Source organism: Pteronotus mesoamericanus, unplaced genomic scaffold, assembly GCF_021234165.1.
Source record: "Pteronotus mesoamericanus isolate MK-2021 breed Mesoamerican mustached bat unplaced genomic scaffold, CSHL_Meso_final contig_657, whole genome shotgun sequence".
NCBI classification, from domain to species: Eukaryota; Metazoa; Chordata; class Mammalia; order Chiroptera; family Mormoopidae; genus Pteronotus; species Pteronotus mesoamericanus.
In genome coordinates, this window is record NW_026555229.1 from 7832056 (window position 1) to 7858907 (window position 26852).

The 26852-nt window shown below is 43.5% G+C and overlaps 1 protein-coding gene across 1 annotated transcript in view; it reads left to right on the forward strand.

Annotated features, from left to right (window-relative positions):
- SORCS3 (sortilin related VPS10 domain containing receptor 3) overlaps positions 1–26852 on the forward strand; it is a 535770-nt gene that overhangs the window by 162235 nt on the left and 346683 nt on the right. The window contains exon 2 of the mRNA XM_054581475.1: positions 3378–3445. Within this exon, the coding sequence (XP_054437450.1) occupies positions 3378–3445 (68 nt within the window). The remainder of the gene's footprint in view (positions 1–3377; positions 3446–26852) is intronic.

Genomic DNA, 26852 nt, shown 5'->3' on the forward strand with positions numbered 1-26852 from the left:
GCAATGCTGTAGTGATTTTGCTGAGACATCTTCCTCACACATCTCCTACTCTAGGCTTTCTTTGTTAGGTTAAACTCAATGCAAAAGCAGAGGTGCTTTTCTAGGTCAGGATCGCAGAAAGGTGGAAGGGTGGGGGGTGGGTTGTGGCACAGAGCTGGGAAAGGAATCATGATGTGATGGAATGTTTCTCTAAAGAGGGTCCCCCAGTTGCCACGGGGAGATTTCCAGACACTACCCAAAACATGAAGTTAACCCTGCTAGGAGTGGGGCCAGAGAATCTGTCTCACTGCTCTGCAGCGACTCATGGAATGGGAAGAACAATGCCCTGAGGAGCTTGGTCAAGGTCCCACATCACTGGGACTTGAGTCACTGCCTCTCTCTGTGCCTCAGTTTCCTAATCTGTAAAATGAGGGTAGTAGACTAAATTAATGCCATCCCATTCTAAAGACTATGATTTATTGCCAAAACACCATAATCTTTTGGTGTTAACTAATGTTTACCAAATCACCATCATTGACTCAAAAATGACTATAGGAACATTTGACAGGCTGAGCCTGCCTGCTCGGGAGGCAGAAGTACAAAACGTGAACCCCACCTCAAATTGTTAAAAATCTAGTTGAGAAGGTAAGTGATGTGCTATCTAGAAGCTGTTAATATAGTGCTTTAAGTAGCTAATTATGTTCTCTTTCTCTTCAGAAGAGAGAACTTGGATGGCTGGGATAGTCTTGGAAGGTTGCCTGAAGAAGGAAGATTTTGAGCTATTTTTTCACACAATAGTCAGGCTAGGAAGGTGGTAATAAGAGGACTGGACACAAGGGATGATACGATGGTAGAGCATGCCAGAGAGGAAGCAGCCTTGTGAGAATGGGTTTGACTGACTTGCAGCACCTTGGGAGACTCGGATTGCTAAAGCAGAGGACGGTTTCTTGAGACTTGCAGGAAAGTGGATGGAAGAGCAAGTGTGGGCCAGACTGTGAAGTGTCTTACATACCAGGTGAAGGCATCTGGGGTGCATCATTGGGTGGGAGAGCCAGTGAAGCCTCCTAATCAAGAAAGTGCATGAATTCAAAGGCAGAATTGAAGCTGTCTACCGCGAAGGCAGAAATAATATCCATAGAGGTTTGGAAGGGTGTGTTTGCCTGGGTTCTCCAACAAGCAGACACCAAGAGGAGGTTAGACACAGAAATGCATTAGGGACAGACAGGATGGAGGGAGGGAAGGAAAGGAGAGTTTGTGGGTCCCAGCATTCCCTGGATTTGCTTTTATCATTGTATTTACTATGGGGCACCATAAAGATCTGGTTATGCATTGGGTCCAAGCATTGGTAAGGAGGCTGATAGAATGAGAATGGCTCTGGGTTTGTGGAAGGGTGTCCCAGATCCAGTTATTTGTTAGAAACTCTAATAATTAAGTGGAAATCTTACCTCCAACATCTTTCTTCTCTCTCTGTGGACTTCGCACTTTTTGGAGATTGTTGCAGGTCCTTGCAGGCTTGATGTTGGGAGAAATTGTAGTGTTCTGACTTGCTCCTGTAGTGCTCGAGACAGGTGTTTAGAGCCACTCCTAGAAGAACACGGTTTTGAGTTTGTCCAGCTTTTGAGATGACTTTCACATAGCCACCACACTTTTACACACTGATGGTGAGAGTGAGTTTGTAGAAAAAATAAGGTAAAATAAAGGGAAGAAGTCTGTCGTATGTATGTGTATGTGCATGTGCATTAATTCAACAAAAGGGGAACTATCTGGCACGTTGCTAGGCATCTGGTCGAGAAGAGTGTGGATAAGTCCTCTCCCTTCAGTAGCCTCTGAATTTAATGAATGAGTAAACTCATCATGACAAGGAGAGGCAAGACCCCCTGAGTGACTGTGGGGAACAGTTCTTTGCATGGGATTCACCTCCTTGCTGTTGCACTATTCTACTAGGACAGGTAGCTTAGTGGACTCTATTATTCTACAAAGAGCTGTGCCATCGGTGTCTGTCTCACCGTGGCTGTTTCTTGCCAATCCACCACTCCTCAGCACAGGACTCAGTTGGAGGGGAGGCCGATGTGCCCTCTGGTAATGGCCCTGCAGAAAAGTTGAATGTTCCAAACCAACTTTGCCATGGACTCTCTTGGACCTACAATGGGTCACACCCTTGCCTCTAATTTTTTCTTAGTTTACACAAAATAAATGGAAATAGAGCTTACCGACCCCTTGGGGTGCTGGATGAAAATAAATATCAAAGTGAGTGTTTTGCCACCAGTTAAATGCCATAAAAATGTTCAATATAATAGCTGATTATTTTTCTTTACTCTTAAATGGATACCTAGAATGGGAAAGCCCCAACTTGGTAGCAGAAATTCATTATCTCGGAAAGAGTTTAATGGCTGCTGTGCAAATGAACTGGAGGAAGTTAAATTGTGGAATGGGAAGGAGCTGAGAAAAGTGAAATGAGTTGTGCTTTAAATTTAGATAAACACAATTATGTGTAACTGGATTATCACACATGCAGGCAGACGCTGTGTGTAAGGCACCTGCGTTTTGATTAAAATCGATTCAGGTGCATGCACTTAGCATCCTTGTAGGTATGGAGTTGTTCCTAAGCGATTGTCCAAGTTCATGAGGAGTAGAGTAGGAAATGTCTTATTTCCAAGTCCCCAGCTGGAGAAGTTTAAAGGGCATAGAACCAGACTGACCAGCCCAAGACCATTCTAGCAAAGTGCTAATAGGCAGCTCAAGCTCCCTGGCAGGTACAACTTTCTTCTGGGTATTGTAATTTCAACTGGAGTTAGGAAAGTGGCCCTAGAGTCCAGTGGAGTCCAATGACCTGTTTATTCCATGGTGGGGACCGATGCTGCGTGGTAGGTGACAGATGGCATCAGAGAATCTTGGGGACTGGACTTGCCTGCCATTCAAGTATTTGTGGCCCTAATGATGGAAACACACAATCTCTTTGAACTCTTCTGTGGACAGAATGAGGCCCAGTTCCTTCTTACCCTTTTAGCACAAGTCTGCAAGTCAGGGTTATCTGCAGGTCAGCAGCAAACCCACTCTCAGATCTTCAGGGGGCCATGCTCGTGAGCAGAGCCAGCCAACCAGTGTCTGACCTTGAAGGAAGACAAATATGGAGAAACAACTGTCAATTCCCAGTTAATTCCTGTGGGCATGTTTTTATTTTAAATGCAAAGCACCTTCAGGGTTAAAATAAATGCTACCAGTTATGGGGATGCATTAAATTAATGTTTTCCCCTTGCTTGATCCTATGATAACCACTAAGCCTTCCTCTGGTTGATTTGAGATGCACTAAATATTGTTGCGCAAACTAAAGTAAGCTTTCTTTTTCTCCCCCTTTTATTCCTCTCCTCTTCCCTCCTCCTCCTCACCCCCCCTTGCAGGTTATACTCATCCTGACAAAGCTGTATGATTTCAACCTGGGGAGCGTGACTGAGAGTTCACTTTGGAGGTAAGTGGATTAGAGAGTCTTAAGGAGCCACTTGGCTCGGCTCACCTGAGAAATGACAGCTAAGATGATGGGAAGCTTGTTTTGAAAGGAGCAGAGGGTGGGCCCCCTCCTGGAATGCCGCTTTAACGTCCCAGGTGGCACTGATGGCCCACACCTGGGAATTGCCGCAGCACTTTGCTTATCTCTGGTGGGGCTGGTCACACATTCTCCTCGGCAGGGTTGCTGCTTCTGTGTTCCTGCGGCGTCACATTCTTCCTGACGAAAGCAGTCTGGCTGGAGAGGTGGGGGGCCATGCCTGACTCCAGGAGAGACCCTATGTCATTGCGCATGAGGAGTCTGCCGTGGGAGGGACACTTGGCCTGGGTGTGCCTGTTCCCAGCCCTTTGAGATATAAGGGGCTGCAGTGTTTGAGAGGCCCACACCGACTGGAACAGACCCAGATGGAATCAGGTCTGCGCAATGACTTTCATGACCCTGGGTTTTTGTGGGCTCCTTCCCCTATAAAATAATATTACAAGGTATTTTATGTGGGCATTGGTATAAAGGCAAATGTATTAAAACACTTCTTAGCCTAAAGTTTCCTTTTTTGTTTTGACTTTAAAAGAAAGCAAGCGCTTGTGCCCTGGGCACTGCCTGTTGTGCGTGCTAGATAGTCAGCCCCGGTGGGACGCGGGGGCCCGGGGGACAGGGGGAAGCCAGGTGGGGGCGGGTGAGGTCAGACAGAGCGGGCATGGAGCTGTGAGCCTGGGGGCTTCTCTGTGTAGGGAAGGCCTGCACGCTTACCCTTCCATATACCTCCTCACATGCACACACACACACACTCAGGCTCACAGCCACACTGCTGGCAGTCACACAGGGCGACGGCAAGTTTCATCAGCCACTGTGAGTCCACGTCTCTCGCTCCATTCTTATCGTGCCTGCAGGACTCAAGAGGCTGTGTATGTGTCCCACTGACCTTGTCCTTTGTAAACAATGGGAAGGATGCTGTCACAGAAGGCCACTCACTTGGCTGCATCATCACCACAGAGCCCTGTCCTGAGGGTTTCCTGGGGTCCTGGAGCAGAGGGGTCTGGGGTGTGGGTATCTGCACATCTTGCTGCTGCTTCATCTGACTTGTACATTTGCAAAAGACCAGCCAGGGCCTCTCTCCCAGGGAGAGGGAGCATTCACAGCATCTATTAAATATTTAGGGGTTAATTGCTTCTATTGACTGAGGCCTGCCTCCATTTGCACAGGATGTCCAAAACCTAATTTTGCTGCTCATTGAAAATTGGCAGGGCAATAAGTAATCAGGGCGCTTGTAATATATGAAAGTATGCCTGTTTGCACTCACACGGGACTCCCACGGAATCAGAGCCCCGCAAACCTCCCCCTCAGGCCCAGTCACAGTGATGCTGTGGTGACCCGTTAAGCCTGACTCCCATGCTGTCTGCTTGGTGCAAATAACAAAGCAAGCCAGAAAAAAACCATCCTTGCAGTGGGAGACAGCAGCCCATGCTTCAGGAATGATTGGCAGACAGACAAAGCCTGGGAGTCCAAGCCAGGTGCTTAATGCTGGAGGCTCTTAAGGGACCCAGTGTGTGCCCCACGGTCATCGGCCAGTACAGGCACTGGTGTGCACCAAAGACAGTGGAGAGCGGAGTGGCTTTAAGGGCACCCTGATGTCCAGTGGTCAGGATTCAACTCCCACTTTGCAAACCTCCCCCACTCCCCACCCCCATGGAATGCGCTGTGACTTTGGGAACTTTATTTTCCCACTCGGGGTCAGTGCCCCAGGGCTGCCATAACAGAGCACCGCCGCCTGGGTGGCTTAAAACAGCAGAAATCTATTTTCTGCCAGTTCTGGAGGCTAGAGGACTGAAATCAAGGTGTCAGCAGGGCCACACTCCCTCCAGGAGGCCCAGGAAGAATTCTCTGCCTCTCGAAGCTCCTGGTGGCTGTCCGCATACCTTGTGGCTACAGTAGTCCAGTCTCTGTCTGGCTTTCTCCTCTGTGCCCATGTCTTTTCCTCATCCGTCCCTGTAAGGACACTTGTCATTGGATTTGGGGTCTACCAGGATAATCCAGGATGATTTAGCTCAAGATCCTTAGTTACACCTGCAAAGAACACGATTTTTCAAATAAGTTCTCCATTACAGGTTCTGGGGTTTGGGATGTGGACATATGTTTTTGGGGGTGAGGAATGCCATTCAACCTATTTTACTTTCTAAGTCTCAGTTTCCCTGACTAGAAGTGGTTTATAGTACAGAAGCTACCTTTACTCCAGCCACATTGTCCTCATGTTCCTTGTACACACAGATCTGTTTTCCCCAGAACACTTACCTCGGGGTCTTCCTCTGCCTGAGGTCTCTTCTATCAGGGGCTGGCACTCCCTCACTCACTTCCCCTCCTTGTTCGCCTGCTCATCGAGGCCTGTACCCAGGACTTTACGTTCCATCACTCCTTAGGACTTCCCATCTTCTGGCATGCTAAATATTTACTCACCGATTTATTGATTGTCTACCTATACCCACTTACATCTAAGCATGTAGCGAGAGATAATTTTTTCCATTTTCACTTAATGCTGTATCACCAGCACCTAGAAAATTATCTGTATCACCAGCACCTGGCAAACAGGGAGGACCTAAAAAATGTTTGCTCAATAAATAAATTAATGGGTAGATTGCAAGGGTTCAATGAAATGATAAATGAACAAACAGGACGGTAATTCACATGCAGGGAGTGCTCACTCAGTTGTAATAATTAATGATTGCTCTAACCCTGTGTGTTTGTATAGTTTTCGTTTCATTGTTGACTTTGTTTCTAAGGACCCACTGATGCAGGGGTCCATGCGATGGAGATTGCAGGGCATCAAGGGAATGAATTCTGTGCTCGCCAGGACTCAGAAGAGACCTTCAGGGGGTGATGAGAGGGGACAGAGAGGAGAAAGAGCCATTTAGAATGTTGTCCCTTGTGCTAACTGAAGGGAATTGGAATGTCAATTCTATCTAATTAAAGATGTTCTTTCGCAGACAAGATTTTTCTGTGATGGACGTTGGAATGATGAGTGGGGTGCAGTTTGGTAAATGGAAAAATGTCGCTGGTATAGGGAAAAGGTCAAGCAAGGCCGGGCTTCAGGAGAGAAGGAAGCTAAACAAGGGTAGGAGAGAAACTGGTGGTTGGACCAGAGAGGAAGTATGGGACCTTGCCAGGTTCACAGAAGAGCCAAACCAAGTGGGGTTACTCACAGCACAGTTTAAAGATAAAAGATTCCATGTGATGTGACCTTTCAGGGATTTGAAAAGCTGGTGGATATTATCTGCCTTCCCTCTGGATAAATGTTATATAGGAATGTGTTTTTATTTTTGTGTTGTGTTTCAGAAGGTTCATGAGTCGGATAAATCCCAGCTTAGAAACCTGGATAGAGTATGATTGAGGGAAGGAGCTGTTCTTAAATCTTGTGGGATTTTGCAACTTGCTGGGGCCTCCCAGGGTGTCTTCTAATGTTTTATTCTCTTCCCTGCTCAGCCTCTAAAGATCCCTGTCTCCCACTCTCTTTTCTACTGATGATGGTGCATTTTACAGTTAGAGCCTAGAGCACTATGATCTTCCTTAGTAATACAGTGTGCAGAGAAAAGAAACTAAATTAAACATGCACCCTTTCGGTTTCATGATTTGGCCCAACATGCTTAACCAAGTAGAAATTGAATTTGGTGATTCTTCAATTTTCTGTGTAACAGAGGAGCCTGCAGCAATAGCTGTCATGACAAGATGACATCCCCTGGCAGGTTACACTGTGATATAATTATTTGCCTTAGTGGATTAATAATTCAGAGGCCATCCACTTCTAAATAGACAAGACTGTTTAAAAGCATTCAGCAATGTAGCAGCATCTTGTGCCTTTGTGACACCCTTGCTGGAACTCCTCGGTGTTTTTATATGGGAGGTGGTTCCAGTTTTGTCTCCACCGACAGAAGGATGGCAGCATAAATGGCCGTTAGCACAACCACCTGTTGGCATCTCTCAGTCCAACAGGATTTCACATATAGGATTTCAAGCTTAGAGAGTTAATGAGGTTAGGGGCTGACTTTTTCAAAAGAACCAGGGTTCACTATCAGAGTATTTTCAGCCCGCTGTGTGTCAGGTTTGGCAGCTGCTCATCAGTCGGGTGATTTTGGGCCCCAACTCTATTTGACTTAATAGAGTCTTCCTCAAGGAGGAGTGATGAGTCAAGGTCAGGAGGCTCAGCATCAATCAGTTTCCTTCTCAGCAAAATATTAAAGTAAAGCCTACGGGACTGATGGCCTAGGTTCAAGGTCACGCTTTTTCACTTTGCAACAAAATGACCTTGAACAAGCTTCTTCATCTCTCTGTGCCTCCACTTCCTTATTCATACAATGAGGGTTATACTAACATTGATCTCATAGAGTGGTTATGAAATTTCAATAACATGAATATGTACATTTCCTAGAAAATGCCTGGCATAGAGTGCTAAGCATGGAACCCACTCAGGGAGAATTAGTCATCATCAGGTAATCCACCTGTAACTGAACTGCGTCTCCATGCTAGCTCCTTTACCTAAGCCATCTTGTTCTGTCCTTTACAGCGAACTTGAGAGTTGAGTATCACCGGCCCCATTTGACAAATGAAAACACTGAGCATTTCAGGGGTTAAATGACTTGCCACCTGTCATACAGTTAATAAGTTGAGGACAGAGGGGATCCAGGCCTAAGGGCATACATCTGAGAGTAGGGCACTGCTTGGTTTTTGATCTTGAGCTCTTTCCATAGTGTCACATGTCCTCCTAAATGGAAACTGTGTCTGGATAGAGATGACTCTTTACTTCATGTCTCTCCTATTCCCACTGAACATGGGCCACTGATACCTGGCGTGTGGGTATCATGGACTCAATGACAGGACTGTGGTCACCCTCATTCCTATGACAACAGCATGTAGCATATGCTTTGGTGCCATCATCATGTTCCTCTGCAAGCACAGGTGCCTGTACCTCTGCCTCATTTGTTGATATTCATGGTCCTCGATTTGGGAGTAAGAATGTCACTTTTCTCTGAAAGAGGCAACTATGATAATAAGGCCAATTATTCCACTGCTTGACGTTTTTGAGTCTTTGGTTTCAAACATAAGTCATGGTTGAGATTTATGTTTCTGACTGGCAAATGGCTTCTGGGACTCAGTTCTGTATGTCTCAAACATTGACACTTGGACTGATAAATGCAGTCTTCCCTAAAAAAGTAGTTTAAGGAACTAATTTCTGGAGCAAGATGAGCTAGTAAGCAGTGGTTCAGCTTCCATCTGTCCGTCCCAAGTGCTACTCTCTAGCAAAGGTCCCTGAAGAGTTGGTTTATGATCAGGAGTTTTCCTGTGTATTTCCTAGTGGATTAGGGGTCCTCACAGCACTAAATGAATGTGCAGTTGTGGAGGCAGAAGAGGAACCAGGAACCCATTGCACTGGATGGTTTCTCTCCATTGCTACTCACCTCGGTTCTTTTTTCTCTTCTCTTGCTCCCTTTCATTCACCCCTAGCCTAGCAGCATGGAATAAATTCTGCTCCTTGATAAGAAACCAGGCTCAGCCATTACTCTGTACATCTGTCCTCAGGGGCTGCAGAGCAAGGGGACTTCAGACAGAGGGGTCCCTGGTTTTAGGGTGTTTATGGAGGGCACCACTTCCCAGGCACATCCCCCTGGGCACCTTCCCTGACCCTCCTCTGCCTGCTGCTAATGTCACATCCCTACAGTGTGTTGTGTTTTGTTCCCAGCTTGGGAACCTATGAAGAGCAGGGGACATGTGCCTTTCTGATTTCTGGATCTACAAAGCCTATCCCTCGGGCAGGCGACACTAAATAAGGGCTGAGAGAACTGAGCTGACATTCCAGTAGCTCCAAACCCATGCCAGCCCAGCCCCGCCTTGCCTTGTCACTTTCCTTGGATTGAGTTGTCTCACCCTCCTGCCACTGAGGAATCCTGTGACTTTTCATCTGCTTTGCAAGCTGTTGTCTGGGCCATTTATTTCCTCCCCTAATTGTTCTGCCAGTGACCTTTCTGGGGGATGGTATGTTTTTATTTTTAAAAATAGGAATTGGAGACCTTTTGGATTTATTAATTTTTTTGTTTGCCAACAAAACCCTGATAATAATTGCTGAGACTTCCCAGAAGTTATTAGTTTACACATTTTAATGGCACTCATGATTTATTTATGTGTGTCCTTCCTTCTCCAGCTGTTCACCCCAATTCCTTGGTGGAATTCCTGTTGAATCTGACTGAATTAATGGAAACAAAACAGCAGATTGGAATGACATTTTTTTTTTTTTTGGCTAGGCTGTTAATTAAAAGCTTTCCATCCCATTCGTTAGTCTCTTCACATGTGAGGTCCCGAAGGCTGGGCTGATACAGGCTGTGAAATGCTCCCTCTAGGACTAGGACTGTCTTCTATTTGCATTCAGTGGTAATAAACCTGGCGAAAACTCCTGAATGGGTCAGCAAGCATTCAACTGAACAGATATTAATTGAGCATCCATATGTAAGCAGCCCTGCGCTCGCTGCTGGGGATACAGAATAACTATGTCCTGATCACTCTCCTCAAGGTATGTTTAGTTTGGTTGACAGATAAGATTAATATACATTGGAAACAGCATCAGACATATGCAAGAATACATATGTATAAGTGAAATACAGTGCAGTCTGCAATGAGTGGACCTGCTCCGGAAATACTTATATTTTTATTATTATCATCCGACCTCGTTCTATGAAGGATGCAAAGCAATTTTAAGAATGACTAGAGAACTGATTGATGTGCACACATATTTGGTTTTGCGGTTTAATATAAAACATCTTATTTTTCCATTAGGATGTAAAACTCCTGGGAGGAAATGCTGTTTCACACATGTACTAGGAGTGTCTGTAGGTCTCAGAAGCACCTAGTAACACATGGGATTGAGTACGCATAGTGGTTAGAAGAGTGGGTTCAGGGTTCAGATAGCCTGGGTGGGAATCCCCGATAGACTGCTTACTAGCAGCCCCATCTTGAGCAATGTTTTAATTTCTCTAAGTCTCCTTTACTTATCCATATAGTGGGATAACAATAAAACCTATCTCATGGAAGCTTCTCAAGAATTCAGTGAGATGATGCACAGAATCCAGCAACCCAGTCATTACTTAATGTAACCATTAATGTTTGTTCATAGGCCCACACCCTCCTGGCCCAGTAGCTGCCACCAGGCTCCAGGTGAGAGCTGTGCTGATATCTTTAGGAGGGTGAGGTGCAGACATCTCGAATCTGAAGCACATAATGCCTGGATATGATACATTTCTATGGAGAGTAGACTCTGGAGCCTTCTTCTTTAGACACTCTTCTGTGCTTACTAAAAGGGTAACATTAATATACTTCTTGGTTTTCTTACACCAGATAATTTTACAGACACGAAGCAAAACACACTATCTGACTTAAGTTCCCCTAATATAGGGCAGAGTTAATTCATTCATTACTGGTGAATTTATTTTTAATGCAACTATTAGGGGATCTAAGCTCATTGAAGAATTTTGTTACCTCTTAAGGAATTAACATTGAAGGTAGGATGGGGTCATGCATGGCTCTCAAATTTGGCGTATCCTAAGAAGTACTTGTGGAATGAGTTAAAAATCTAGATTCCTGGGCCCTACCCAAGAGACTACAATTTAGTAAGGCTGGGCATTAGGATGAATAATCTTAAAAGCTACCCAGTGTATTCTCGTCTCCAGGTAGGATTGGGAACCACAGAGCTCAGAGGAAGCTTGGGTTCTAAGTCCAGCTTAGTTACTAACGAACGGGATTCCTTATGCCAGTCTTCTGTTTCCTCATAGAAAGCACAGATGAAATGTTCCCTCAAGTCTCTTTCAACTCCAAGTCCACACTCTACCAACCTGAGAGGTCAAATGATATTAGGATTTATGATGCCCAATAGACAACAGCCCCACTCCTGAGCACAGCCATCTTCCCTAAAAAATCCATGTCAACAACATGGACTCACTCTGCTGGGGTGTTGTTCACTGATGGATCGTGGCCATTAGCAGGTGTTAGCCAGAACCCCGTCCAAACTACTTAATATAAATCCATTAAAGACAGAGAACATCGTTGATTCTGTGAAAGTCTTTGTTCTAAAAAAATAGAATGAGGAAGGAGTTTGCCCCAAGTATTGAGCCCTCAGAAGAGAGAGGGAAATGTGGATGTGGGAGATGCAGACTGGATTACAGACTTAATACTTTCTTATTTATCATGGGAAAGGGGGGTTCTTTTATGACCTAGTCTTTTTCTTTTTCTTTTTTTTTATTTCCCAGTAGAGAGGCCCTGAACATGTATAAATCTTGATTTTTATCCAATGGCTGAGAGAATGTAACACTTCTCTCTGAATCGTGTCTGTTGATTATTTTATGTTGTTTTCTCTTTGTTCCGAATGCAGTGCCATTTTTATCACAATCATAAATAACCCCACCCTGTGGAGAAGGGGTGTGAAATTTTTCCTATCCCTTTTCACAGCCTGAGCTCCCTCTCATTTGCTCAGCAGTAGATTCATTAGCCTTCTAATGAAGTTAATAAGTCAACAAGATCAGACAGTCCCTTCTAAAATAACATTTATAAATGGATGCATTTTTGTACCCTCTAAGGTAAGGCTTAATTTATTTCTCTGCCAGATGTCCATGTGTGTAAAACCAGGCTAGGCGAGCACTTGGGATGTGGTTTGAAGTTAAAAAAAAAAAAAAAGAAAAAAAAAAAGAAAATTTTCAATTCACACAGAGCCTATATCCAAGTTTATAGGAGAATATAGTTTTACATACCCCATTCCTGCTTATATGTATAATGACTATAAAGATTAGGTAGTTTAGCCTTCATAGTTACTTTCTCATTATTTGGTGGCCAAGTACCTTATTGGACATAGACTATAAATGTCTTTAGGAAGTTTCCGGAGGCTTCCCTGCAAAGACCACTGTCCCAGACATTATTGAGGGAGCAAAAAACTGGTAAAAGTCCTCTTTCCTCTGTCACATATCTGTGAGGCTCTATTTAGGAGTCACCGAACTTAAAAAGGAAACATTTTACATTTTGCTGCTGCTTCTAAATGTTTTGTGCCCCAGTTAAAGCTAAAGTCAAGTCGTTTTTTAAAGAAAATATTTTATTTACTTATTTTTAGAGAGAGGGGAAGGGAGAGAGAAAGAGAGGGAGAGAAACATCAATGTGTGGTTGTCTCTCACGTGCCCCCTACTGGGGACCTGGCTGCCACAACCCAGGTGTGTACCCTGACTGAGAATCGAACCAGCAACCCTTTGGTTTGCAGGCTGGCACTCAATCGACTGAGCCACACCAGCCAGGACTAGAGTCAAGCCTTAAAATGCAATACAGTTGAGTTTATCTTTTAAAAGATCCCCTTTTCAATGGCACTAATGTCTTAAATTGGTATCATATTTGTAGTTATTGTCCACAGGAACACATGCCCAACTCATGTTTAGGGGAGGAGTGCATGTCTTATATAATTGAATGTTCCATTTTACAGATGGATAAACTAAGGTTTTGAAGGGGTTGGTGGTCAGTGATTTCAGATCTGCGACACAGATCTAGGGCTCCCGATTCTCAGTGGCCGTGTGCTGTTGCCGTTGCATTAGTCATCCCTCTTTCCTGGCCTTTCTAGCTGGGCAGCCATTCATATGTCATAAGACACCTATATCTAAGGGGCTAGTTTGGGGGCTAGGAATGCGTTTCCTTGGATATTTCTCTAAGTGATTTTTAATTCTGGTAGATCATGAGAATCAGCTGGGAAACAGAAAAAAAGCCGGTTTCCTGGGCCTCATTCCAAACCTATTGAATCAATTTCTGAGGTCAAGATCTGTGAACTTAGGGTTTTTAAAGAACTCTTCACTTGATTCTGATGTTAAGCACTGATCTAAGAGACTTTTGAGCCATCCTTGTCTCTGAGAGGTCCATGACAACTTGTTTGGGGGAAACTTCTCCCAGCACAGCACCTTTTCCTTTTACCCAGTTTCCTCATGGCTGGCTCAGAATGACAGGCACAAATTCATTCATGCAAAAATCCATAGTTGCACCCTTATCTTTATAAATGACAACCATAAAGGTTAATAATTGGAGTGAGCTCTGGCACTTACTAATTAGTTCACATTCTGTCAGCATCACGCTTGTTTAATTGGGCAATTAACATTGATTTTAGAGACTGGTGACACAAGAGAGTGGTTATAGGTGCTGCTCTCCATGGAGTTGTGCTTGAGATATAAACCCTGTGAACATGAGTTGGCAGCTGGGAATCTCGGCTCCCAGTGGGGGTCAGAGAGCATAACCAATGGGGAATGGTTTCCAAGTGACTTTGAAAGTCTTTATATTCATAATTTTTGGTTACAGCCAAGAGAAATCACACTAACTTAGGCAAGCTACAGGATTTGTTGGAATCATACCGTGATGGCTCAACATCTGGAGGAAAAGATGACAAAACTCGAGGACTGAACAAAATCTGTGGCCTCTCCAGGGACCGTGGCATGCTATGGCTCATATGCCATTGTCTGCAACTACTTTCTCTATGATATGAATTCCTGAGAGAGAGAATTAAAGGGACTGCTTGAGTTAAGTAGTCAAAGCATTAACTATGTTCAGGGATGAGAATTTTCTGGCAGAGGCTGGCTCCCTTGTTTGTTCCTATGCAGAGACTGGATCCACCAGGAGAAAGCGCCAGGAGGGCTCTGGGAATTCCAGACCAGCAGTCTTCACAGATACCATGTCTTCTGATGTGTTCTTACGTAACGCTGACTTACATGTAAATTTTCAAAATTTTAAAGAACATCCCTTCTGGTGTACTGTTGATTTAAAAGATTGTCATTTATTATGTGTCTGGGATGTGCTAGGTGTTTTATTCATCAACATATCACTTATCACAACCTTGAAAGGAATTTTTTTCCCACCTGCGGTTCTGACAGCCAGCAGATAATGAAGATTAAGTTTGATCTTAGGTCTATAAAACTTCAAAGTCCACGCTTGGCTCCCTTGGCCACGCTGTCTCCCCAAATAGTTTTAAATCCAGGGTTGGGTAGTGAGCACCTTCTCAGTCCTGAGAAGGTCCTGATGATTATGAGTAGTGATATACTTTGATTCTTTTCTCCTTATCTTTTTATACCCACTATAGGCTTTTCTTTGTGGTTACCATGAGGCTTGCACAAAACTTTTAACAGCCTATCTTAAGCTGATAACAACTTCAAGCACATACAAAATCTCTACACTTTTACTTTGCCTCCATATTTTATGTCACTGATGTCAGAATTTGCTTCTATATATATTATTTATGCATTAACAGTTTTTATGCTTATAGTTATTTAAATACCTTTGTCTTTTAACTCTTATGCTAGTATAAAAAATGATCTAGATATCCCCATTACAACATTACATCATTCTGTATTTGTCTACAGATTTACCTTTACCAGTGAGATCTGTACTTTCATATTTCTGACATATTTATATTGAGTCTTTCAATTCCTGAACATGGTACATGTCTTCATTTATATGTGATATTTTATCAGCATTTTGTAATTTTTACCATACAAAACCTGTATATGTTTTGTTAAGTGTGTACTTAAGTATTTCATTTCCTTTGGAATGATTATAAAAGATATTGTGTTCTAAATTACAGTTTTCAAATGTTCATTGTTAATGAATAGAAAGAGAAATATAGTTGTTTTTTGTGTGTTGATCTTGTATCCTGTGGTCTTGATCAGCTCATTTGGTATTTGTTTTTGAATGCTTTTTGTGGACTCAGTGCTGTGCTAAAGCTTTCTGTACATTATGAAATATATCATGGAATAGAATGAACTTCCCCAATGGCATCAATTCATTGAATGAGACTGGCTCTGTGTGGTATCTGTGCTAGGCACTGGGGGCCATGTAAGGGTGTAGAAGAGATTTTTCCCTTTTTAGGAATCTTCCAGAGAAAGGAGGCGGTAGGGAGAGAGAGAGGGAGAGGAAGGTAACACAGCGGAGGGAAAGAAAGGGAAGGAAAGGATGGAAGGAGAGGGAGAGAGAGAGAATACAAACCTTTCACATTATATTACAGTATGAAATAAATATAATAGAAAAACTTTGATTGGTGATGTGAGGGAATGGGCATGCTATATAAGTAGATTAAAATCCAGGAGAGGAGAATGACCAGGACAAGTTTGGAGAATGATTAGGAGGAGACTGGGCAGGAGGTCAGTCTCACATTGGGGAAGACTTCGGTGCCTGATTGAGCAGTTAAAAATCTTTTCTGTGGGGTGGACAGGAAATAGCAATTGTGAAGTAATAGCTATGTTTTAGAAAGATGTGTTTAGAAAGAATGATTTAGTGGGAAAAAGTTGCAGGCAGGCTGTCAACTGTGAGACAGTTAATGACATTTTTATTGCTTTTTCCCTCTCATCCATCCATCCATCCGTCCGTCCAGTGTTTTCCTGTGTGCTTATTTATCTTCCTATCCTTATCAAATGTCCAAGTGTCTCATGTTTCATGGGTCAGAAATGAAGGAGGCATGATGTCTAACCTCAAATCCCCCTTGCTTGAGGGAAATCAGAAACTTCTTCTGTACCTTTTCTCTCTGAATCTCCTACTGACTTTAAGGTGTCTAAGCATGGGTTCTATACCATTGGAATTAAGGTGTGATGACTGGCTCGTGGAGTCAGATGTGGCGAGGGGTCATTAGGCGCCAGGCATGCTGCATTTGCTTGCTCTCCTCAGACAAAGGTCAGACTGCAGCATGCAGAGGGTAAAGGAAGTGGCCTGCCTTACTGAGCTTGTTCCGCTTCATTCCTCAACACGTGCTCAGTGTGAGGGTATGGGAGGCAGGGTAGTTACAAATGCAAATGGAAGAATTTGAAGTTGGACCTAATACTGATTTGCTTTGATACTTTAATACCTTATATTGGCATTTTCTTTGAATACATCTTCTGGATTCCCTCAGACTTGAAAATTGACATATTTTGTAAGATTTTTATTAGGCCAACAAGGAAGAAACAATGAGTTTCTTAAGCTTCTAAGTTTTTTCTCTTTTTGCATATTTAAATTCATTTAAATTAAATTTAATTTTTTCCCATCACCATTTATCTCCCCTATACCCTCATCTACCTCCACCCAGCCCCTCCCCGCTACAGCCACCACACTGTTGGCCATGTCCATGAGTTCTTTCTCTTTTTTGCTTAATCTTTCCACCCTGCCCCCAACCCTCTCCAGAGCTGTCAGCCTTCTCTCTATGAGTCTGTCTCTCTTTTGCTTGTTAGTTCAAGTTTGTTTGTTAGATTCCACATATGAGTGAAAGTATATGGTACTTGTCTTTCTTTGACACTTACTTATGCAATAATTTTACTAATAAAAATAATTTTCCAGAGCTTGAAAATGAAAAGTATTATTAAAAAATAGCCACCATATTTAGTCCCATTTAAAATCATTTTGAAGTTTCAGCATATGTGTACCTATACACTTTTACTTACATATTTCACATAATTGAGATCCTCTTCTATAATTTTCTTATTTTCATATAACCTTTGACTAAGCATTTTTCAATATTATTCTAATTTTTTTGCAAATGTGATTTTAATGTTTACATAATAGTGCCTTGTATTGCTGTTCTGTAATTTACTTAACTATATTCATTCCTTTATTTTCAGAGATTTAAATTTTTTACAGTTTTTTACTATTTTAAAAACGTGGTAATGAATATCTATATATGTAAATCTTTTTTTTTTTTTGTCTGCAGTTTGGATTATTTCCTTAGGATAAACTCTAGAGGAGAAATTTTAAGAGTCTTAGTATACATTGTCAAATTGGCTATGACAAAGTTGTGTTTCTGAAACCCTTAAGCTGGGAAAAAAACCTCCTCTGATGTTAAAATGGAAAAGCTGTCAAAGTTTGTGGCATGTATATTTGTGTGTGTGGCTTATGCATATTACAGATAATATATTTACATACTTTAGAGTCATTAGTATGCCTAAAGTTTTATAAAATTGTCGGAATAAGACTGGGTAATGGCACCCTTGAGGGAGCTGTATCCCTAGACTCCAAGAAGAACATGGCCTGTCTCCTGCTGACTGAGAATATCCAGGCCTATCTGAATGGATAAAGTGAAGACAATAGCAGTCCTGTCACTTATAATAGCTGTTCACACTCTGTGCTGTGGCACTGATTAAAGTGCTCTACATCTGGTGAACCCAGCCCCCCAGCCCCCCAGCCCCCCAGCCTCCCAGCGCTGTAGTGAACCAGTTAGGTAAATACTGCTGTCATCCTCATTTATAGCTCAGGAACCTGAAGGCCAGTGACTTTAAATAACTTTTCCAAGGCCATACTCTTGATAGGTGGTAAAGCTGGGATTTGGGGCCAGACCCTGGATTCTAGAGCCTGTGCACTTTACACTACTCCGCTCAATCATTAAGGGCTGACCAAGTTTGGAAGTTGTTATTAAGGTTCCCATCTGCCTAAGATTTCCAAGCCCATTAGTGTGAGACCCTGGTGCAGCACTGATGTGAAAGGAAGAGGCTACAAGAAAATTCCTCCTGCGTTGGAGCCAACCTGAGGCATTATCTGTTATGGAAACTTCCAGGAGAGAGGCATGGGAGGGGCCGGTCTCTTTCCTTTCTGGGGAGGTTGGGGATAGGCCTTAGCGTCTGTCCATTTCTCTTAATAACCCTGAAGGACTTATCGAACAGCAGCTTATCTGTTTTGTACCTGTCTTCCCTGTTACCTGTACTCATTTACTTGTACATTTCTGAGAATTACTGTACAAAGAGATTAAAATCATAGACTCTGGTGCATTCTGCCTGGGTTTGAATCCAAGCTCTGCCACTTCCCAGCTGTGAGCTTTGAGCAGTAATGTGTCTGGGCTCCACTTTCTCATCTCCAAAGTAGGAGAGATGACAGGACCTACCTCACTGGGCAGCTGGGAGGACACCCTGAGCTAATAACGGTGAAGTGCCTGGAACAGTGAGGGCGCACAGGAAGCAGGTGCTCTGTGTTTGCTTCAGTGCCAGTCATGATGGGTCTGCCTTTTGTCCCAAGCCCCCAGTGCCCCAGGGAGGGCCCACGCCCACCACGCTTATTCCCATGTTTCCCAGACACAGTCAACAAATACTTTGATACGCTGGGTACCACTGGTAGGGCAGGGAGCACGCAGGCACACTGCCCGCTCTTTAGTGCTTCCCTCCAGTGTGGATGCAGACACTGATCAAGTACATTCTGTCCTGGGTGATGGAAAGCAAGGCTTCCCAGGCAGAGAGGTAGCAGGATCTCACCCAGCAGGAGGATGACAGGGGGCTTTCCTGGGCATGTTAGTTTTCTAGAGTTGCTGTAACAAACTACTATAAATTAGGTGACTTGCACCACAGGCATTTACTGCCCCAGTCCTGGAGGCTAGAAGTCCTCTGAGATCAAGGTGTCCTCAGAGTTGGTTCCTTCCGAGGGCTGCGAGAGGACACATGTTCCAAGCCTCTGCCCTACTCTCTGGTGGTTTGCTGGCCACCTCTGGTGCTCCCTGGCTTGTGGAAGCATCACCCCATTTCTGCCTTCCTGTTCGCATGGCTTTCTCCTTGTGTGTGTGCCTATGTTCAAAGTTCCCCTTTTCATAAGGCTGTTGGCTGTATTGGTATTCATATGGATAGGAATAGGGACCCACCCCACTCCAAGATGACCTTATCTTAACTCCTTACATTGTTTCCAAATAAAGTCACATTCTAAGGTACTGGAGTGAGGACTTAAATATATGAACTTTCCTTGTATGGATTCAATTCAACCCATGACTTTAGGGAAGTGCCCATAGCTGGGGCTGAAGGATGAGGCAGAATTAACCAGGGCTGAAAGGCTGGGGAAGAGGGAGTAGAAACCGTTCCAGCCAGGTCTGTGCAAAAATCCTGTGGTGAGTGGGAGGTTGCCTTTTCAAGAAGCCAAAATAAGCCAATGGGTGAGGGGTCATGGTCCATGAGACGTGAAGAGGTGACAAAGGGCACATGCCATGGTGTCTTGTCAGCCATTTTAAACAGTTAGGGTTTTACTTTGGGCACAACAGGAAACAATTAAAAGCAGGCCATGCCATTATTTAATGAATGGTTTAAAGTTTTATTATTATTGAACTTTAATGTTCTATTACTTATTTTGTATTATTGTGAGTGGACTATTTCTCCCTCCCCTGTTTTGTTGTCTATTTGCGATTGCTCATATGCATTTTTGTCATGCATTTTGTATGTTTATCTATGGATGACTTGTTTTCCTTATCATTTTGGGCATATTTTTAAAATATACAAACTGAAAACATTGTTGAATCTGATACCAATATTTCCCTCATTCTGTTTGTTTCCTGTTATTATAGTTTTTTCCCCCTAGAGTAGTTTTACATTTTGTAAATAATCAGATCTGCTAATCTTTATTTAGAAAAATCACAATCTTCTTCGTTTTGTTTGTTAAGATTGAAGCGCTCCCACCTTTTTAATCTGTTCTTACACAGTAGCAAATCCATCTCTTAGATGGGAAATGTGTGATAAAAATTGTTGAATAAGCTGTGGCAGTCATTTGGGAAAACATCTGCTTGTTTTGTGATCAATGATCTCATCAAATTCTCCTCCAGACCATTCAAAGTAGGTACTATTATACTTTCCTTTTTACAGATGGGGAAACTGAGATTTTAATAAAATGAGTAATCTGTTCACGTTTACACAGGTGGATTTAGTCTCTTAACGCAAATGGGAAGACCCGTGACATTCATAACCAAGGAATTTCTCAGCTGGAAGCTCTGAGTAGTGTCCTGAGCGGCCTCCACCCACCACTGCAGAGCTGTGTACCTACTTTGCAGATGAAAACTAGGAAGTTCCCAGCAGAGGAAAGGCTTGCATAAAGCTGCTCTGGCCAGGCCGCTGCCTTACTTTCCAACATCCCTGCCTTTATTTATGTCACTTCTCACTCTGGACTTCCCCCTTCTCTCTCCCTACTCACTTTTAGGACATATGTTCTACATTCTTCCAGAGACTTCCTTGAGCACCCTAGCCCAGCACCCTCTCTCTTTTCTCTTTTGAGTCCATTAGAATCTGCTTTTCTACCCACTCATCTGCTACTTGGTTTTACCGTGTGTGGCTTCTTGAGATCACCCGCAGCACCTGGCTGCATTCTTTGGGCATCATATGTGCTCAATAAATGTCTTTTGGGAGCAAGAGCTACCTGAGTTTCCTTCATTGTGATATTGGGAGTGTGAGGACAGCCTGGCTGGGTCTTGCCATCTTAGGTCCTGCTGCACTTCGACTGCCGGGCAGCCTCCTTACAGACGCTTGGTCTGGGTGCCCCTTGTGTTCCTGTGACCAGCTTTGCAGGCCAGTGTTTTCTGCTCCATAGCATGTCCTCTGTCACAGATGCTTTGGGTGTGGAAAATTGATATTTTGGAAGGACAGCATGTGTTGGAAGCCAACCAGCAGATAACTGAGGACAGCACGCAGAGAATGCCACAGGTATTGAAATCCACTGCCCATTTTGAGACAGTTGCTAGATTGTTTTTTAGGATTGACAAACGGAACATTTCCAAGAGACTGGGGGATAAATGGGGGCAAAATGTACTTGGGGGCAGTTATCACAATTGTTGGCATATATCGAATGGCTGCTGTGTGCAAGGAAGAGGTACTTTTTGATATCCTATGTGATCTGAACATCTTGATGGCGAAAGGTTTAGCGAGGTCCTGGGTATAGTACAACCTGGGCAGGATGCTTCGTGGGCGTGGGAACACTGCAGGGCTTTCTGGCTTTGGTCTCTTGCCCAGAGATGTCAGGAATTGTTACATATTTATGAGAACCTTAAGATTAAAAAATACACTTTAAAATATTTTTCTTCGCTAGGAATTCACAGGAGTGTGTGTGTGTGTGTGTGTGTGTGTTTAGAGCTTAGTGTTACTGCAGCTGCGGCCTCAGGGCCTGGGATCACTAGATGAACACAACCGCAGAGGGACCTGCTTAGCCTTGGACATCTCAGGAAATCCCACTGACATTTTCAAACACACTGGCGCCAAAGCCACGGTCGGCCCTTTCAGTGTTCGGCTCACTCCTGTCGCCAGTGCTCCCCTGGAGTCATACCTTGTACTGTGCTTCAGAAAGTTTGTCCATCAGCATCTTCCTACGTGACATTCTCTTCCTTTCATGGCCCTTCACTGTGCAATGATGGGTGGCATCAGCCACTGACGGCTGGAGTAGGGCCTCCCACATCTTCACATCAGAGATATCACTAGATCTGTCATTAGGCTCCTCATTGTCCACTACTAAAGCGTCAGTGAATGCGCCAAGTTTATATGGACCCATAAGAGCCAATACTGGGGTGATAATACATGTCGTCTCCAATCACCCAAGGCAAGGTGGTGTTTTTTTCAGGCTCTTTGGAGCAAATCAAGCTTTTTTCTGTCTGGGGATTTCACATCTCTCTGGAATATTCTCACTCTGCTTCCTACCTCCCTTTCCACCTGCCCCTTATCAAATTTTTCACAAACCTAGTATTTTTTTTTAACCTTTTATTTCTTCAATCTAAGCAACTCTTCTCCAGACAGGTGTCACCTGGCTGTCCTATCTAAGAAAGGTTTCCAGGCTGGTCTATCTCTCTGCCTTTAACAGTGCTAATTATTGCACAACTGATAGTCATTTATTTTATGTCTCATGTATGGGTGATTTCTTTCTTTCACTACTCTTAGAGTTTCCTTCATCTTCCCCACTAATCATAGACTCATTGAGATCAGGGGTCATATTTGTCTCATGAAACATGCTTTTTCACCACCAAGCACAGTGCTTGGCACATGACAGGAGCCATGTAACGCAAGGGAAGAAGGACGGGAGGAAGAGAGAGGGGCAGGCAGGCAGACAGGTAGGGATCCACAGACAGAAGCCAGGGCAGGCAGTAGACATGAGATTTCCAATTTCATGAATGCCAATTCTTGACCTAATCCCTGTAGATCTCTTCCTTTAATAAATTCTCTTAGATTGCTGATATTTCATGTGAGGAGAAACATATCAACAAACCTTCCCTTCAGGTTTTAGAGTAAGAAAAGTGAGCCTCAGAGAAGGGAAATGACTTGCTTCGTAGCACTTGGTCAGAACAAGAGTTCAGACCAAAACTAAAACTAGTACACTTTCAGAGAGCAAGGAGGGCAAGCCCAGGAGATCTTGGGAGTCCAGTCTTTAGGGATTTGTGACTAAACCCTTTGCTTCCTAGAGGAAGAATAGAAGAAGCGGGACACTTAGCACATGAAGGCAAGCAAAGGCTGGGCTCTCACCCAGAAGAAAGCTGTGAGTCTGTAAAAGGTCCCAGGGAGACCCTGAAAAAATACAGCTTTTTTTCTTTTCCCTAAAGTGAAACTACAAGCTGAGCACAATGCACCTGACAATGAAAGTTGGGCTCTGCCTCAACGCAGACTCGGGTGGAAGCCTGGCTCATCTTTTGCCGGCTTGGCAGGCAGTGTGTCCCGCATAGCGGCTGACTGCCTGCTGTGCTTCTGTCTTTGGTCACAAGTCTGTTTGGGAGGGAAATGTGTGGGGATCAGACAAAGGTTCTCTGTGTCCTTCCCACATTCATCAGCTTGGGGTGGGTATCTTGTATGTATCATCCCTGAAATTTGAAAAGGGAGCAAGGAAATACACTGAAGATGCTCCTGAAACAGGGAATAATAGTAAGTTAGAAAAAAGGTCTGTTGGAAAAGGGACGCAATTGTGCTAGTTCTTTTTGAAGAAATGAACTGAAGTTTGACAATGTTCAGAGTCAGGTACTTGAGGCAAAGAGGTCTAACTCAAGAAATGGGCACAGATTAAGACACAGATAGGGGTTTATGTAACAGAAGTTAATGACTTGTATGGTAGAGAACTAGCAGGAGGGGCATGTAAGTATGGGAAATATGTGTATTTCTGAAAAACAAATGAACTATGTTGACTGCCCTTTAAGGACAGATTTATTGAATTTATTGATCTAGGAATTCTTTAGACTAGCCAGACTTGGGAATGTTTAGTCAGGACCATGAGTATTTGTTATGTTTATACCTTGAGTCCTTGACGTTAAACCAGCTTGGGTGTCTTGTTAGGCCACGGGAAAGAAAACATTTGATGCTTACAGAAATCTGAACTTGAACACTGGATACCTCAGTTACTCCCTGAAAAATCATGGAGAGTTTATGTAACCCCTCTAATCCTCACACTAATGTTCTCATTTGGGAAAATGGGAACACAGTTTACTTTACAAGGTTAATGTGACCATTAATCAAAATAATCTCAACATGCCTGTTATATGTGCGTGTTCACTTCTACTTTTTCTCTCAATGATTTGGGAAATGTGGCCCCAAATGCTTGAGGAGCTCATATTTTCTGAATCACTATTTCATACATTTTTTTTGCCCCAAATCTCTTTTAGAGTATTTCAGTTTTGAACATGTACCCATGACACTGTTTTGTTTTGTTTTATTTTATTTTATTTTTCTGTCTACTTAAATATGAGTAGGAAGAATTTGATTTTAGGAGGGTTTTGTTGGGTTGTCTAGAGTCACTGGACACCATTCTGAGAAGAGCTTTGCATCCTTGTTTTATGCCCATTCACCACCTGAATTCCTAGAAGCCTACTGTGTGCGAAACACCGTGTGAGGCAATAGGGACTTCAGACGGGGGTGGAGGGGAAGGTAGATCGTGTCCCTCCTCCCACAGAGTATACGGAATAATGAGGACAGCAGTAGATAGGCAAACAATGAACTTGGTGATGACTGAATATGTTAAGTGCCTCTGGGTGGTGTGATAGGCACTAGGTGGGCGTGGCAGAGGAGGGGTGAGAGGTACTTTTATTAGAGTGTCAGGGGTCAGGGGTGACCTCACCTAGGAGCAGGGCTGGAACTAAGGTGAAGCCGGGGCAGGTGGATGAGGTGCTCAGGGCACAATACTTAAGGAGGCACTCACTCTTAGGGCCCTACAAGGCCTCCTTAAATATTGAGTCCTAAACACCCTGCTTGCACATCTCGTGCTAGTCCCAGCCCTCCTTGGAGGTGACACTTGAGCTGGGACCTAAGAAATAATAAAGAGCCATGCCTTGAAAGAGCTGCCTGGTTATCAGCTAAACAAGTGAGTGAAGATTGCGTTTGCTGTGGCTCATTTCAGTGTGGTACAAAGATGTCCATGCAAATCCTGTAATTGCCAGAATTGACCCATCAACGTTAAAGACCCTTTTTAAGTGGATCATTTTCTTCCTTTTACATAGCCATCAAATGCAGCACTAATGAGGGGTGGTATTCATCTTGTTTTACAACTGTGAGCTTCTCTGTACTCATTAGCACGCAGAAATCTGGCTTTGTGTGGCTCTTAGAAACATGTGCCCCCATCCTGGCTTTGTATGTTCATATACAGTTGTTCTTTTAATTGCTGAGGAGCCTTGTGAGTTAGCCCTGGTGGTTCTATCCATTTCTTTCTTTACTCTGACTTCAGAATGCTTTAGAGATTTGTTCTCTGACTGAGGGAGAATATCTTGGCTGCTCTCTTGGGGGAAATGTCTCTTTATAAATAACATGTGCAACTGCAAACCATTAATTAAAAGCACATTAACGATATTGATACATTGTTGAGAAATGCTACATCGCCAAGTTCCAAAATTACAAGCAAAATTCTAACTCCTGAGTGATGTATGATGCATTGCTCTTTCTAATGGGGTCCAAAGGAGCACTTCCACAAAAGAATCTCTCACAATTGCAAAGCTGTGTTCTCACGAGACTGACCACCTCTCACACTTCATGTAGTTTGCAAGGGATGCTTACTCAAGTCTCTCACTTCAGATGGGGGCCTCAATAGTCTAGCTGGCCCACAGCTGTGATATCCAGGCCAGGATTTGCCCAGCCAGGCCAGAGGTACTTCCCCCTAGCTCTGTTTTTCTGTTGGCCTCTCTCAGGTGGACCTGTCTAGGCATAGCCACCACCCACCTCTTCTCAAGTCAAAAGCAGAACACACAATGCACCATGTGTAAATTTTCTGGATTAAATGTTGAACTCAGCTGGAGTAGCAGGAAGCATGATCGTTGTGTGTACTGTATAGTGTGACTGTCTGGGTTCTCTTGTTGGCTGCATCATTGTTGGCTGTGAATCACTTCCCATTGTACCTCAATGCCCTCATCTTCAGAATGGATATATGAGGCTGGCATCCAATACAGAGAGAGTTTATGTGGAACAAGTGAGTTGATACATAGAAAGTTCTTGGAACAATGCCTGACATATAAGAGCTCTAGTAATGCCTTTTATTGTTATTATTTCTATTATCATTTCACAGAGTTGATTTATATTCTAAGTGTTAACAGTTCTTAAACAGTGGTGTGATTTAACTTTATTTCTATCTCACTGATGAAATATATAAACCAAAGCACACAATTGTACGTATGTATGTATGTCATTGGCCCTATACTATGGACCAATTTTTCTTGGCCAGCTAAGATCCTTGGGAAAGAGAAACAGTGAACCACCTTTAGTCAGTGGAACTGAATGGGAGTCATTCACTTATTCATCCATGCATGCCTTCATTCAACAAGCACTTCCTGAGGCCCACCCTGGGCCAGGCTCCGCACCAGCCCCTGGTGCAGCTGATCATTATTATAATTCATCAGTGTTTTTGTTCTTGTTAAAAGACTATTATATTATTGCAAAGGAAGGTAACGTCTAAAATTGCCATCAGCTCCTGGCACCACAGTGTGAGGGAAAGTTTCGAGAAAGCCTTTTGACAGGGTTTCTGCGGAAAGTACAAGGGTCTTGGTAGCTTTGGGCCTGAGGACAGCACAGGAGCGAGCAGAAAAATCACAGCAGGTGAACCAGCCCTACATGCTCATGGGTGACCTGTGTGCCTGAGGATGTGAATAGACACAGAAAAGCCAAACCAACAGTGGCCAGAGGACCCTTGGAATAAAGTGATAGTCATGTCTATTGAATGATTACTCTGTGCTGTGCTCTGTTTGAAAATTTACATGGATTAACTTGTCAAATTCTTAACAATCCAGGCAGGTGAATACCCTAATGATCCCTATTTGCAGATGAAAAAATTGGGGGACAGAGGAGGCTTCCCAGTGAGATCCATTGTGAATCAGTCTTTGAAGGGTGGCTGGGATTTAATCATGCAAAGGGAAAGTAGAGAATTTTCCAGGAAGGGAGAAGAAAAGGCATGCCGTCTATCTGTGGGGTTCCCGTAGGTAAACCAGGTGTGCAAACCGATTTTCAGGACCCCGTTCATCAGTGGCACAGTGTCCTCATTAGAGTTCTGCTACTTTAGAAATGGGAGGCCCTGCTGTCTGCCCCACTATGTGCACCAATTCTGGGCCTTTGGCAATCCAGGTGGACCCTCAAATACAAATTGCCAGAAAGATGAATGAGAACTGGCAGCTGTATTTAATTATGCAGCCTTCTGCAAT